We start from the raw sequence: 14159 nt of genomic DNA on the forward strand, positions 1-14159 counted from the left end.
TTGAACTAGTTGCAATGTATAAACAAAATAAAAAAAAAAAAGTTTGTATATTAGGTGTATGATATTGTGGCTCGGTTTAAATAATCTTCGGAGATTGCACTGTTGCCTTGGGCAATGCTAACTATATGAGATAAATAATCGTATATACAAGTATATTTGTACCTGTTCAGGATATAAAAAGTTTTCTTATATAATTGTTCAAGGCAACACTACAATCTCCGAACGAACCTTCAATCAAATTAGCCATAAAAAGCGGATTGAAAATCTTCATACGAGATCCCTTTTCTTTATTAAGTAACCCTAGTTCGATTTGAAGGTTGCTTTTATCAAATAACGATCAAAAAAGAACGGTTGCATATTTGCTATAAAAATGCACCTGTAAAGGAAATTATAGCTTGGGTGCAGCCAAAGTAAAGGTTTTCTTTTTCTTTTTTTATACATTGTGTTAGCGCGCAACAACCCTAATTTTAAAAAATGTTTAAACTTAAAGAATGTACATTAAAATACAACTCTAAGGATTTATTGAATTTTGATTGTACATTAAAATGCAACCATGTAGATGTATGTCCCGCTATTTGTCTGTGCTAGCTCAACTGCGGCTTACCCTTTTGCGTTGGCTCATTCTCTTTTGATTCGCTGGCGGAGTGGTACATACACCTACAAGGAGCACAATTATTTTAGCGAAGTATTGAACGGTCGAAATATTGAATTAAAATAAAATACAAATCGGCTTAAAATAAGTGTTTTACTTTGCCACCCGCCAACATTCTAAAATAATTGTGGTATTAGCGATCAAATATTCGTGATATTTGTCACCTAATACAATTGTGGAAATTCGCGCTTAAAATTAATTTGCATTGCGGAGTGCCATTTGCTAAGCCGTTATGCCTGACTTGCGGAACTTAGATGGTGCCGTTATTGATGATAGCGTGATCCCGTTTACCGGTGCGCATACCAACTACGTGGAACCACCTCTTAATGTGGATAACGCAATAACTGGGACACAGTCTTCAATACAAAGTAGTATGTCAAATATAAATACGACACAAATTAATTTTTCACCTATTTTTTCCACAAATGTTGCTGCGACTACAAAGATCACATCTGCTCAATATTCATCGCATGGTTTATATCGAATTTCGTCACATTCTTCGCTGCCTTTTGGGTCCGGAGGCGTGGACATGGCTATGAATCAACCAACAGCATATGCGGGCTTGCCTAAGGAACATAACCACGTGGGGCTCTATAACAAACTGCCTTCAGTTGTAGGTGGACCCCAAATGAACTCTACATTTGCTCATTCATCCGCTTGCGTGTTTGGTCAGAGCCAGCACGTACCAATGAGTTCAGTTTATACGTCCACTTATGGAGGAAGCGTCTTTCAAAACGCGCAACTACCTCGCGTCACATCTTTGGTTAATGGAGATGGGTGCAGTGCTGCCACACAATATAACCCCTTCTCTCCTGCACGCAACTATTTCGGGCAACCACAGGGAGGTTTTGCGCCCGTCAACGATAGTACATGGAGGCAGGTTCAGAATAGTTCAGACGTGAGTTTAAACCCATCACATATAGCGTCTAGACAGGCGATAAGCAAAGATTTGCCACCTTTCTCCGGGAGGCCAGAAGAATGGCCATTGTTTATAACAAACTATGAACAATCAACAGAACGCTGCGGGTTTTCTGAACAAGAAAACTTAATACGATTACAAAAATCACTGCGCGGTGCCGCTCTTGAAGCTGTTCGAGGAAAATTGATGATGCCATCTACAGTTCATCTAGCCATCGAAACTCTTCGTATGCTTTTCGGGAGGCCAGACGTTATACATAACACCCTACAACGGAAATTGAGACAGATGCCAGCAGTGAGGACCGATCGACTGAATACCCTTATCGATCTCGCGTTGGGTGTACAAAATTATAGAGCAACCATGCAAGCATTAGGTCTGAACGACTATCTCAACGACCCTATGCTAATCAATGAGTTGCTGAGTAAACTTCCTGGAGATATGAAATTAGACTGGGGTCGTCGTCGAATGACCATCTCAAGGGTAGATGTCGTGGCCTTTGATGAATGGTTATTTGCGCTGGCTTCATGTGCAAGCCAGGTAACGCCACTTAATGAAACCAACGGTAACGCTGCGGAAGAAAAGGTGTTAGGAAAGAGCAATAGGCAAAGAGTTTTCGTGCACGACGAAATCTCAAAGGAGCTTAGCACCACCAAAACGCGTAATGAGGAAACTAAACATTCCATAGCTTGTTTTCTGTGCGGCAAAGAGCACAATCTTGCCGATTGTCCAAACTTCCTAGCAAAGAGCCGAAATGAACGTTGGCAGTTAATCAAGGACAAAAGGCTATGCATTCGATGCTTTAAGTCCCACATGGTTAGACGCTGCACCTCTAAGCAAGTTTGCGGGGTAGATGGATGTAGAATGGTGCACAACCCACTACTACATAGCCAAAATGCTGCAGCTAAGACTAGTCGGGTAAATACAATCCTAGTTCATCAACGTAAGTTTAGGAGAGCCATTTTTCGTTACATTCCGGTAATATTGTATGGTCCTAAAGCCACGGTGGAGATATTTGCGTTAATTGATGAGGGAGCATCATGCACGTTGATGGACAGTAAATTGGCTGAGCAGCTAGGTCTCGACGGCCCTGGTGAAGACTTGTGCTTGAGATGGACGGGCGACATAACACAGCAGGAGGTAAACTCAAAGGTTTTAAACTGTGAAATATCTGCAAGAGAGAAAAATTCTAGGCGATATCGTATGCACAATATTCGAACAATCACTGACCTTGAGTTACCGCAACAAACTCTCAACGCAGACACTTTAAATGAGCACAAACACCTGAAGTCATTGCCTATTCTACCATACACCGACTGCAAAGCGCGATTATTAATAGGATTGGACAACACGGCTAAACTTTGCGTACCTGTGGAGGTGAGTCAAGCTGAAGGTGATGATCTAATAGCTGCGCGTTGTAAAATAGGTTGGTCAGTATATGGTCAGGATAAGTCGGCATATCAGCCAGACGAAAATCTGCTCCACGTTTGCACCTGTACTAAATATGATCAGCTTGATAACTTAATGAAAGCCTATTTCTCTATCGATTCGGTGGGTATCAATCCTGTTCTCAAACCGCTTAGATCAAGGGCAGACGAGCGTGCTTACCACATAATGGAGAAAACAGTTTTGTATGATGCCAGTGTTAAGAAATGGGAAACGGGCCTCTTGTGGAAATATGACCACATTGACTTGCCCGACTCCTATCGAATGGCATATAATCGTCTCCAATGTCTGGAAAAGAAGATGGAAAAGAGCCCCAATCTGAAGCAATATCTTGTTGGGAAGTTAAATGACTATCTCGAAAAGGGTTACATAAGAAAACTAAATGTCGAGGAAATATCGAAAGGAGGCAAATCTTGGTTTATTCCAATATTCACAATTGAGAACGTTAACAAAAATAAATTGAGAATCGTGTGGGATGCAGCAGCTAAGGTGAGTGGCACCAGTCTGAACGACGTATTATTGAAAGGACCCGATCTTCTAAGATCGTTGGTAGGTGTCCTATTGAGATTTCGTGAACGACCAGTGGCCATCTGTGGAGATATTCGTGAAATGTTTCACCAAATTAGGGTGAGAGCGGAAGATCAGGTAGCACAGCAGTTCCTGTGGCGAAACGGCGATAGTAGCAGACATCCCGATGTATTCGCTATGACCGTTATGACGTTTGGGGCATCGTGTTCCCCATCTTTGGCAAACTACATAAAAGATAAGAACGCTCTACGTTTCCAGAAGACACTACCAAATGCTGTGGCAACAATTGTCGAAAATACGTTTGTGGACGATTGGTTGCATAGTATGGATGATGAGGAAGAAATGATTCGACTAGCTACTGACGTCCGCTTCATCCATTGTGAAGGTGGGTTCGAGATGCGAAACTGGTTGTCGAATTCTAAACGAGTTCTGCAAGCGCTCTCAAGTAAGCATGAACCCGCGAATAAATGCTTCATAGAGCCAGGATCAGAACTTCAAAAGGTTCTTGGTATGTGGTGGTTACCAACCAGTGACGAACTAACCTTTGTTCACAGGTTCAAACCGGATATCTTCAATGAATCCACTTTTCCAACGAAACGACAAATGCTTCGAGTAATGATGACTATATTCGACCCTTTGGGTCTGTTGGGGTTTATTGTAATTAAAGCAAAGATGATATTACAAGATGTGTGGCGATCGGGCGTAACTTGGGATGAGCCTGTACATGATAAAGAACGTTCCGCTTGGTGGCAGTGGCTGCGAAAGCTACGCTGTATTGATAAAATCCGTATTCCAAGGTGCTACACTTTCGCAAATCGCAGCAGCGATAACCAACTTCATATCTTCGTTGATGCTAGCATATCAGCATATGCTGCTGTGGCCTTTCTTCGTTCAAGTATGGGCGACAAAGTTCATTGCTGTCTCGTTGCCTCCAAGACACGAGTTGCTCCGTTGAAGCCACTCTCAGTGCCGAGACTTGAGTTGATGGCAGCCATCTTAGGACTTCGTCTAGCTAAGTTCATAAGAAAGGAACTCTCCATACAAATTAACCGCCGGATCTTCTGGTGCGATTCGAAGGATGTCCTATATTGGATTAGGTCTGACGCCAGAAAATTCAACCAGTTTGTAGCTGTGCGAATTGGCGAAATTCTAGAGGATTCACAAATCAACGAGTGGCGGTGGGTACCAACGAAGGATAACGTAGCTGACGATGGTACAAAATGGTACAATAATATGGAATTAAACAGCTCTGGGAGATGGTTTACGGGCCCTGAATTCCTAAGTCTATCAGAAACTCTCTGGCCAACATCCGAATTCAAAGAGCCACAAGCCGTAGCAGAAACTATACAGCACGTAACAATTGATTCTTCGAAAGATATTGGTGATACGCAACCAGATCCTACAAGGTTTAGTAAGTGGGAAAAATTGCGCGCTGTACAGATGTGTGTTCTTCGTTTTCGACGTGACGATTGGCAGAAGGCATGAGAAGCGTTGGGGAGTTGTTTTTACCTGCATGACTATACGTGCCGTACATATTGAGATTTCTTCATCGCTATCTACTGACTCATTCCTCCTTGTTCTGAAATTGTTTATATCACGACGAGGAGTTCCTCGTCGAATCTTCTCTGACAACGGCACTAATTTCAGAGGCGCTAGTCGCATTCTAGCAGATGAAATCGAGAAAATATCATCTGGCACACTAATAGAAAAATACCCCGAAATTGAGTGGACTTTCATACCACCAGCATCACCACATATGGGCGGAGTGTGGGAGCGCATGGTACGATCTATAAAGTCAGTATTGATGGACATATTACCAAAAGAAGGTCTACGAGAGGAAGTGCTGAGAGCAACTTTAGCCGACGTCGAAAATATTATTAACATGCGCCCTCTTACCTACGTTCCACTGGAATCATACGATAGCGAAGCATTAACGCCAAACCATTTCCTTCTGGGAAATTCAAGTGGCATAAGAGAGAAGGGTGATTGCGATGTTACCAATCCGTCGCTGCTAAATAAGAAATTTCGCACATCTGGTGAGTTGGCTGATCGATTTTGGAAGCGATGGATTCGCGAGTACTTGCCAGGCCTGACAAGACGGGCAAAATGGTTCGAAAAAAACCCCAGAACCCATCGCTCCCAAAGACGTCGTAATAATTGTTGATGAAAACATGAAAAGGAACACATGGACAAAGGGAATAGTTATGGATGTCATAAAGGGCAGCGACGGACAAATAAGAAGCGCCGTAATCAAAACTTCCAACGGCTTAATAACACGGCCAGTAGTGAAACTTGCGCGCCTAGATCTGAAAGTGAACCCCACGTCAGAGCATGGAGATCACGGAGGGGGGAATGTTAGCGCGCAACAACCCTAATTTTAAAAAATGTTTAAACTTAAAGAATGTACATTAAAATACAACTCTAAGGATTTATTGAATTTTGATTGTACATTAAAATGCAACCATGTAGATGTATGTCCCGCTATTTGTCTGTGCTAGCTCAACTGCGGCTTACCCTTTTGCGTTGGCTCATTCTCTTTTGATTCGCTGGCGGAGTGGTACATACACCTACAAGGAGCACAATTATTTTAGCGAAGTATTGAACGGTCGAAATATTGAATTAAAATAAAATACAAATCGGCTTAAAATAAGTGTTTTACTTTGCCACCCGCCAACACATTGCTTAGTGTAAAATCTAAGACCTCAGCGCGAAATGTACATCCCTGACTTCATTCGTAAGTATCTAGTATATGCACACCTAATCACAATCAAATACGCCAAAAGGACTTGCACGCACAAAAGGCCAGACAGCTGGAAAAAGGTAACACGATGCAGGAACAATTATTGGTTGATTTAAGAGTAGCTACACGTCATTAAGGGAGGAGGGACCTGCTGTAGGAAAGCACCAAACAGCGAATGTGAATTCACGAAAAGATGTAAAAATTCGTACAGATGCTTGTTCTATGTAAGTTGTCTACGGTATATGTTTCCTCTGAGAAAGAAAATAAAAGAACAAAGGATGCAAAATTCATCAAAGCAATAAGTAAGTAGCCCGAAAGAGATATGTATGTACATACAAAAGAAAACCTTTCTAGCCCGCAGCGATAGCATGCGAAAAAAAGAACCGCGAGTAAAGAGTAACTTTAAAAAGGAAGGTGAAGTGAAAAGATAGGAGCCGTGGAAAATGATTGTAAAAAAATGAAAACGAGGTGAAATGCAAATCGCCAAACAGCACGAGACTGCTGTGCCGCGTGCGCCGAGGCCACCGCGTTGGAGCCAATTCTTTGCATACGCCAAATATTTACATCGAAGATCTATGCGACTTAAATTAGTTCAGACAATAAAACGAATGACAAATTTGCACACAAACAGCTAAAGGAAAATTGCATAAATAAATTCCGAGTACTTGCAAGTGGCAAACAAAAAATTTATGCTGGAAACAGTTATGAGCACAACGAATAAATGGAATTGACAAAGTGCCATGAAGCGAGAAATGAAAAATACGCTTTTCTCAGACTTGCACTTGAAAGGAATTTGAACGTACATAGTGCTCATACCACACAAAGGATATCTTATAGAACGATTTTTTTGTAATAGTACGAGACGGCTGTAACTCATTTTCCAAGACAATTGAACCCAATTTAAATATAGTTTAGTAGTTTAGTGTGGTTGCTTTCAAGAAGCACGTTTTAGCAATCTGCTCCGAGTACCCTTAAGTCTTCAGATTCAGTTATTGTATAGTAATGAAAAAGGGTGATTTTTTAAGAGCTTGATAACTTTTTTTAAAAAAAAAACGCATAAAATTTGCAAAATCTCATCGGTTCTTTATTTGAAACGTTAGATTGGTTCATGACATTTACTTTTTAAAGATAATTTCATTTAAATGTTGACCGCGGCTGCGTCTTAGGTGGTCCATTCGGAAAGTCCAATTTTGGGCAACTTTTTCGAGCATTTCGGCCGGAATAGCCCGAATTTCTTCGGAAATGTTGTCTTCCAAAGCTGGAATAGTTGCTGGCTTATTTCTGTAGACTTTAGACTTGGCGTAGCCCCACAAAAAATAGTCTAAAGGCGTTAAATCGCATGATCTTGGTGGCCAACTTACGGGTCCATTTCTTGAGATGAATTGTTGTCCGAAGTTTTCCCTCAAAATGGCCATAGAATCGCGAGCTGTGTGGCATGTAGCGCCATCTTGTTGAAACCACATGTCAACCAAGTTCAGTTCTTCCATTTTTGGCAACAAAAAGTTTGTTAGCATCGAACGATAGCGATCGCCATTCACCGTAACGTTGCGTCCAACAGCATCTTTGAAAAAATACGGTCCAATGATTCCACCAGCGTACAAACCACACCAAACAGTGCATTTTTCGGGATGCATGGGCAGTTCTTGAACGGCTTCTGGTTGCTCTTCACCCCAAATGCGGCAATTTTGCTTATTTACGTAGCCATTCAACCAGAAATGAGCCTCATCGCTGAACAAAATTTGTCGATAACAACACATTTCGAACCGAACACTGATTTTGGTAATAAAATTCAATGATTTGCAAGCGTTGCTCGTTAGTAAGTCTATTCATGATGAAATGTCAAAGCATACTGAGCATCTTTCTCTTTGACACCATGTCTGAAATCCCACGTGATCTGTCAAATACTAATGCATGAAAATCCTAATCTCAAAAAAATCACCCGTTATATGCAGCTCGATGACCTAGATATGTGTTCAAAGTGATCAAGTAAAAGTATAAGTATAAGTATAAGTATAAGTATAAGTATAAGTATAAGTATAAGTATAAGTATAAGTATAAGTATAAGTATAAGTATAAGTATAAGTATAAGTATAAGTATAAGTATAAGTATAAGTATAAGTATAAGTATAAGTATAAGTATAAGTATAAGTATAAGTATAAGTATAAGTATAAGTATAAGTATAAGTATAAGTATAAGTATAAGTATAAGTATAAGTATAAGTATAAGTATAAGTATAAGTATAAGTATAAGTATAAGTATAAGTATAAGTATAAGTATAAGTATAAGTATAAGTATAAGTATAAGTATAAGTATAAGTATAAGTATAAGTATAAGTATAAGTATAAGTATAAGTATAAGTATAAGTATAAGTATAAGTATAAGTATAAGTATAAGTATAAGTACAGGTATAAGTATAAGATCCACGATCGATGTATCTCACTTCAAGAGTTAGTCGTCCTTTGTATTACCCATCCCGTCGAACAAGTTCTAGTTGTTGACCAGCGCTTACGGAGCCTATTTTAGGTTCATAAATCCAACGCCAGCATGTAAGAGGATGTCGGAAACACGACTCACACGAGTTTACAACAGCTTGGTTTGGTAGTCTGAACTTAGAGCTGATGGAGAGTTCCCTAAAGAATACTCTGACTCCTAGCCTCCCTTTTAAATTCAATCCATCCATGAAAAGCCTACCAGTACCCGTTCTCCAACGAATTCGCCTCGCCCAGAAATCTCTCGCAACTATATTATATTATATTATATTTTCGCTTTGAAAAACTTTCCTCGAGCAAAAATCATTCGGTGGACAGTTTTTTGGTCCAAGGTTAACAACGCATTTCTTGAGGTGCCAATGCTGTAAACTATATCACCTAATTTTACTTTTAATTTCACAAATTTGGGTGTTGTTTACAGAAGTTTTCTTACAGCCTCTTGTGATCATCCTGAAAGAAGGCCAGCATTTGCGCTAGTACGGTCACGACGAGTTTGGGTAAAACTTCCCTAAGTAGAAGATTTGTCGAAACCGTTGAAATTGGACCACTATGGTATATAACTATCATACTAATTAATGGTTCAAAATCAAGTCTTTACACGAAAATTTTTTTTATTTGACCTGATATCTTCACGAAAATTGGCATAGATTCTTATCTTAAAAAATTATTTAGACCGAACTCTTATATCATATAGCTGTCATTCAAACTAGCTGTTCAAAACTGAGTTAAAAATCTTCTTACAAGTTATTTTTTCTTTATTAAGTAAAAATATTTTAAATAAAAAGGCGTTACTAGAAAGAAATAGCAAGCCGTTGGAAACGAACCGTTAGCCAGTTACGTTTTCAGATCGAGTTTTAGTTGCCATTAAAAGTGGAACTGTGAAGGGTATTCTAGCTTCGGTGCACCCGCAGTAAATACAAATATTCTAAACTTAAAAAAAAAATAATTATAATACTTCGAAATATTTAAGGTGTAACCAAAGTGGCAGCAACATAAGAGAAGTCGTGCGACACCTAAAGCGCTGTTGTTACCAGCAAATATTTGCACAGTCCTAGTTGCAATGTCGGTTTCCCTCAAACTGTTTTGTCCCTCGCAAGCAATTTTGTTAGCATTTTCAAGCTCTCTGATGTATACTCTATACGTAGAGTACAGAGCAGTGCACAACATAACAATTGCATGGTTTTTATTTATTTGTATTTATATATTTCATACAATTTTTACCGTTGCACTGTGCTTTTCTCCACAACCAAAGCGCAATTTCTTCACTAAGCAACTCAATGTTCCGGGCTCACCGCTTCAAGTGCTGTAGACGACGTCTTGTGCGCTTGTAAGATTAATGCCATTCGAATTGTGTGACCACTCACGCCCTCTTCTATGCACACCGTTAGCATTTGCCCAATGCACTTTTTGTCGCCGCTGTTTCCTCCTTTTTGTTCACCAATATTGCATTTAACTTACGCTGCCGGAGTATTCTGCTGAGCGTTTACTTTTTATTCGATTTCTTTTTATTTTTGTTTATTTTAGCATTTAATGCTTGTTGAAAACTTAAGTCACGAACGAAGTTAATCAAAAGAAAAGCGCAAAATTGTATGCGAAATTTTAGATTCTAGCAGATTCTTGTAGATTCGAAATTCTTCGCAAATTTGCTGCTATTGCAAGTTGTATATTTCTATTGTTTAATATATATGGACACATTTCATATATTATTTATTGCAAATGCATGAATGCAAGCAGCTGTGACTTTTGCTTTCACAGAGAAATTCCTTTCAAAGCCGTGTGTGTTGAGGCATGAAAATGAGTTCAGTTAAATTTGAGCCCTTTGTACTGTGTTAACTTGCTTCATTGGCTGACTTTTTACGCTTTTCTACACCTGACAAAATCAGTTATCGCGCAAAAATTGCAGAATTTTTTATCGAAGATATTAAAAGAAAATTTCGGCAGTTATTCCTTGTTTAAAGTACGTGTTCAGACGCTGTAGCTCTAAATATATTTTCATTATTATTAATTTTCAAATATCTGAAAAGTCTATTCAAGTTAGAATATGTGCGCTAATCCCTGATGGGGATTTCTTTCAACAAATGGGAAACAACTCTCTCCCAAGGATCGCACCACGTACCTTGGAGTAGTATTGGACAGCATAAGCATAGGAAGAACAATGTGGAAGATAGAGTGAGGAAAGCCAGCAATGCTTTCCATGCAGATGCTCGGCACAACATGGCCATGCTCGGCACAACATGGCCATGCACCCTGCATGGGTGCTCTCTCCCTCTCTCATGCACTGGTGCTACACAGCTATGGTAAGACCAATTCTGCTCTACGGGGAAGTAGTATGGTGGACAGGTGTAAGAAAATTCACCTACCGGAAGCCTATGGAAAGTGTTCAGAAGATCGCTGAGCTTTACATAACAGGAGTAGAGGCCTTTGCTATTGCTAAAGATACGGAGCTGGCCTCTAATGCAACCAAACAGTCAGGTATTAACGATAACCTCGTATCGCATAGCGGCCAGAAGTGTTTTGGGAAGCAAAGCGGTGTTGCCAGAAGCAAGCAACTTCACTGCACTAGGCCACAAAGGCATGGATGTCAATGAAATATTGGACGAGATTGCCAAGAATGGTGTACGACTAACGTCCGAAAATATGATCAACATTGAGAAATACATGTGTCCAATTGTCATTACGACTATCTCGACACAAGCTTGATAATGAAAATTAAAATGCGATAGAACAAACTACCTGGATGGAACACGCGAAAGTCATGTAAAACGGTACATCGGAAGTACACAAAATTGCTATTGGCACTTAATACGAAAGACTGTAAGAACATGATACGAATACTAACTGTTCACTGTCTGGTGGGATGCACGCATGATGGGGCTGAGAGATCGAGAAGACTACAGCAAATATCTAAAGGCACCAGGGAAACAATGGAGTATCTCTCGTGCACTTGTCCCGCATGGTATGATACACTGGAAGAGGTACCTATAGAGAAGCCGCAGAGTCTGTTAAAATTCGCATCAAGCGCAGCCTAAAGGATGACTACTCCTCTGGGACCAGCTGAACTCCATCTGGTATCGCAAAAGACCAAAAATGGTCTATGCATGTCTTATTGACTTACCAGACTAACCTAACCTATGTGCGGTATAAAGCGCACTGAAAGGAAGGGCTGCCGTTTATTTGGTCAATCTGACAACTCTCAACTTTATCGCGACTTTTGATGTTTTAGCTTAAAATATGTATCTCAATTTAATTAAATTTTTTGAAATTTATTCATAACTTTCAATGTAAATTAACTCAGCAACAGTATATCGATGAAATTTTCAACTATAAAGCTCCTACAAGAACCAGTCTCTATCGATGGTATGTTTAATTCAATTGATGTCACAGATCAATCCAATACGAATTTCATGAAGGTCGTCCAAAATCAGTTGTTATTCCGGAAATTATTGATGCTGAGATTGATTCAGACAACAATAGGTATTACTGAGACCAGCATTTCGTTGCCATAACAGAAAAACTCATATTAAATTATATTTCATTAAAAATGATAATCTCTTACAACCCGTAGATCCCTTCCTCCTATGTTAAATAAGGAATATTTCTGACTAACACCTCCAACCACATAGATTTTCGATATTTCACGACTGAGTAACTAGTCGGCTCAATCGCTTATGATTCGACAGAAGAAATTCATGAAAATGCAAGCGATTTACAATTTTGTTATAATAAAACCTTTGTATGCGTAATCGCATCAAATTTTACGACATATGTCATTAGTGAATGGCCATAAGATAATGCCGCATAATTGACATTTGCATTTGCAATCAATTAAATGCAACACAATTTTGCCGCCTCAGTGCAAAATTTCATAAATCATCGATATCATACAATGACTGCCACAGCCGAGTTGCTAAACGCTAGCCACAGCACCAGCAACAACTGGAAGTATTGCCTCGATGGTTTTAAATATGCTTTTAAGCGAACAAACAAATTTATCCACCATCCATGCAAAATTACATTCATATTTCCCAGAGCACACATACACCTTGCCACCAACGCCCTCCAATGCACACATATACATATGTTTAACAAAATGTATGTTTGTGTGTGTGTGTAATGTAGTGAAGGCCATGTTGGACCAGAGGGCAGCCGCAACGCTTCATAACTGCCGCTTAAATGGCTCGCAGAATACCACCAATACAGTCGAGCAATATACCCACCGAGCCGAAATGGATGACCAATATTAGCAATATACTCTACGTATATAGTATATGTGTATGTCCATTAATATGCATATAGGTATGTGTGTATAACGAGCCCGATCGGATGGCCGTGTCGGTTACTACTACAACAACGCTCGACCGTCTAATTACAATCAATTTTGGGTAGTAATTCTCCCTAAAAGCTACACGTTTCACATTTTAGTGTTTGGAAATTCCATGGAATGCATTGTGATTAAGCGCACACATACGCAGAAGCGCCCACAGTAACAAGCTCATTTGTTAGGCTTGAAATTTATAAAGCACATTCTGCAATCGCTTTTGCCACAGCGCGAACATGTTTTATGAATTGCCAAAATTCATGAGTTCGATCAGTAATGCAATTAATCATAATGCTACTGTGATATGAGCAGCTTTAGCAGCGAGTGATGAGTATTGCTGTGAGAGGAGCAGCGGTCCGCAGCCGTGGAAGGAAGGTGCCTAACGGCTGTATGACCTTATGAGCAAAATAAACTGAAACTGAATAAACTTTGTGTGTGTTTCAAGCCGGTGCGCTTTGCTTGTGAGCATGTACTCATACATAAATAACAAAATATATATTTATGACATTTTTTTATTGAAGTCTGTAAACGATTATTTCCACACTCACAAATTTGATGAAAAATCAAAAAATAAAGATTATTAAACATTAACGAATATTCCAATTGCTTTAATTATATACATACTTAGGTCTTCATACTGCTGCTACTCACGTAACTTCCAGTTTGCATTAAGAGACATCTACCCAAATGCGAAATCAGTACTCATTTGCGAAAAGACAGTCAAAAAAATTTTGCGAAAAGTTTGTCAATTCAGTCAAAAATGATTAAGTGATGAGCTGGAGTCATTTAATCATTTTTGACTGGATTAATTATTATCTTACCAAGATTTTTTGGCTGTCTTTTCAGTTTCTGTCATAAAAATAATGTGTTGGATATCTCTTCAAAAGAAACATATTCTTTTCTAATATTATGTTGACGACACAATAAATGATAGGTACGAGGGCTGCTTTATATATTTCTGGCCTAATAATGAAAATAACTATTCACTGGGGGTGTTTTTTTACGTGGCGGGTCCCAAACCCAGCGCACAACCCTATGCAGGGGATGTTTCGCCTTCTCACTTTAGCTC

General features: G+C 39.5%; 1 protein-coding gene across 1 annotated transcript; it reads left to right on the forward strand.

Moving 5' to 3' along the window:
* The first annotated feature begins 884 nt into the window (after positions 1–884).
* On the forward strand, positions 885–5027 carry LOC125778071 (uncharacterized). Its single transcript, XM_049454331.1, has one exon. It carries the CDS (start codon positions 885–887, stop codon positions 5025–5027), a length of 4143 nt encoding a protein of 1380 aa, XP_049310288.1.
* Positions 5028–14159: the final 9132 nt, after the last annotated feature.

This window comes from Bactrocera dorsalis, chromosome 1 (assembly GCF_023373825.1).
Source record: "Bactrocera dorsalis isolate Fly_Bdor chromosome 1, ASM2337382v1, whole genome shotgun sequence".
Lineage (NCBI taxonomy): Eukaryota > Metazoa > Arthropoda > Insecta > Diptera > Tephritidae > Bactrocera > Bactrocera dorsalis.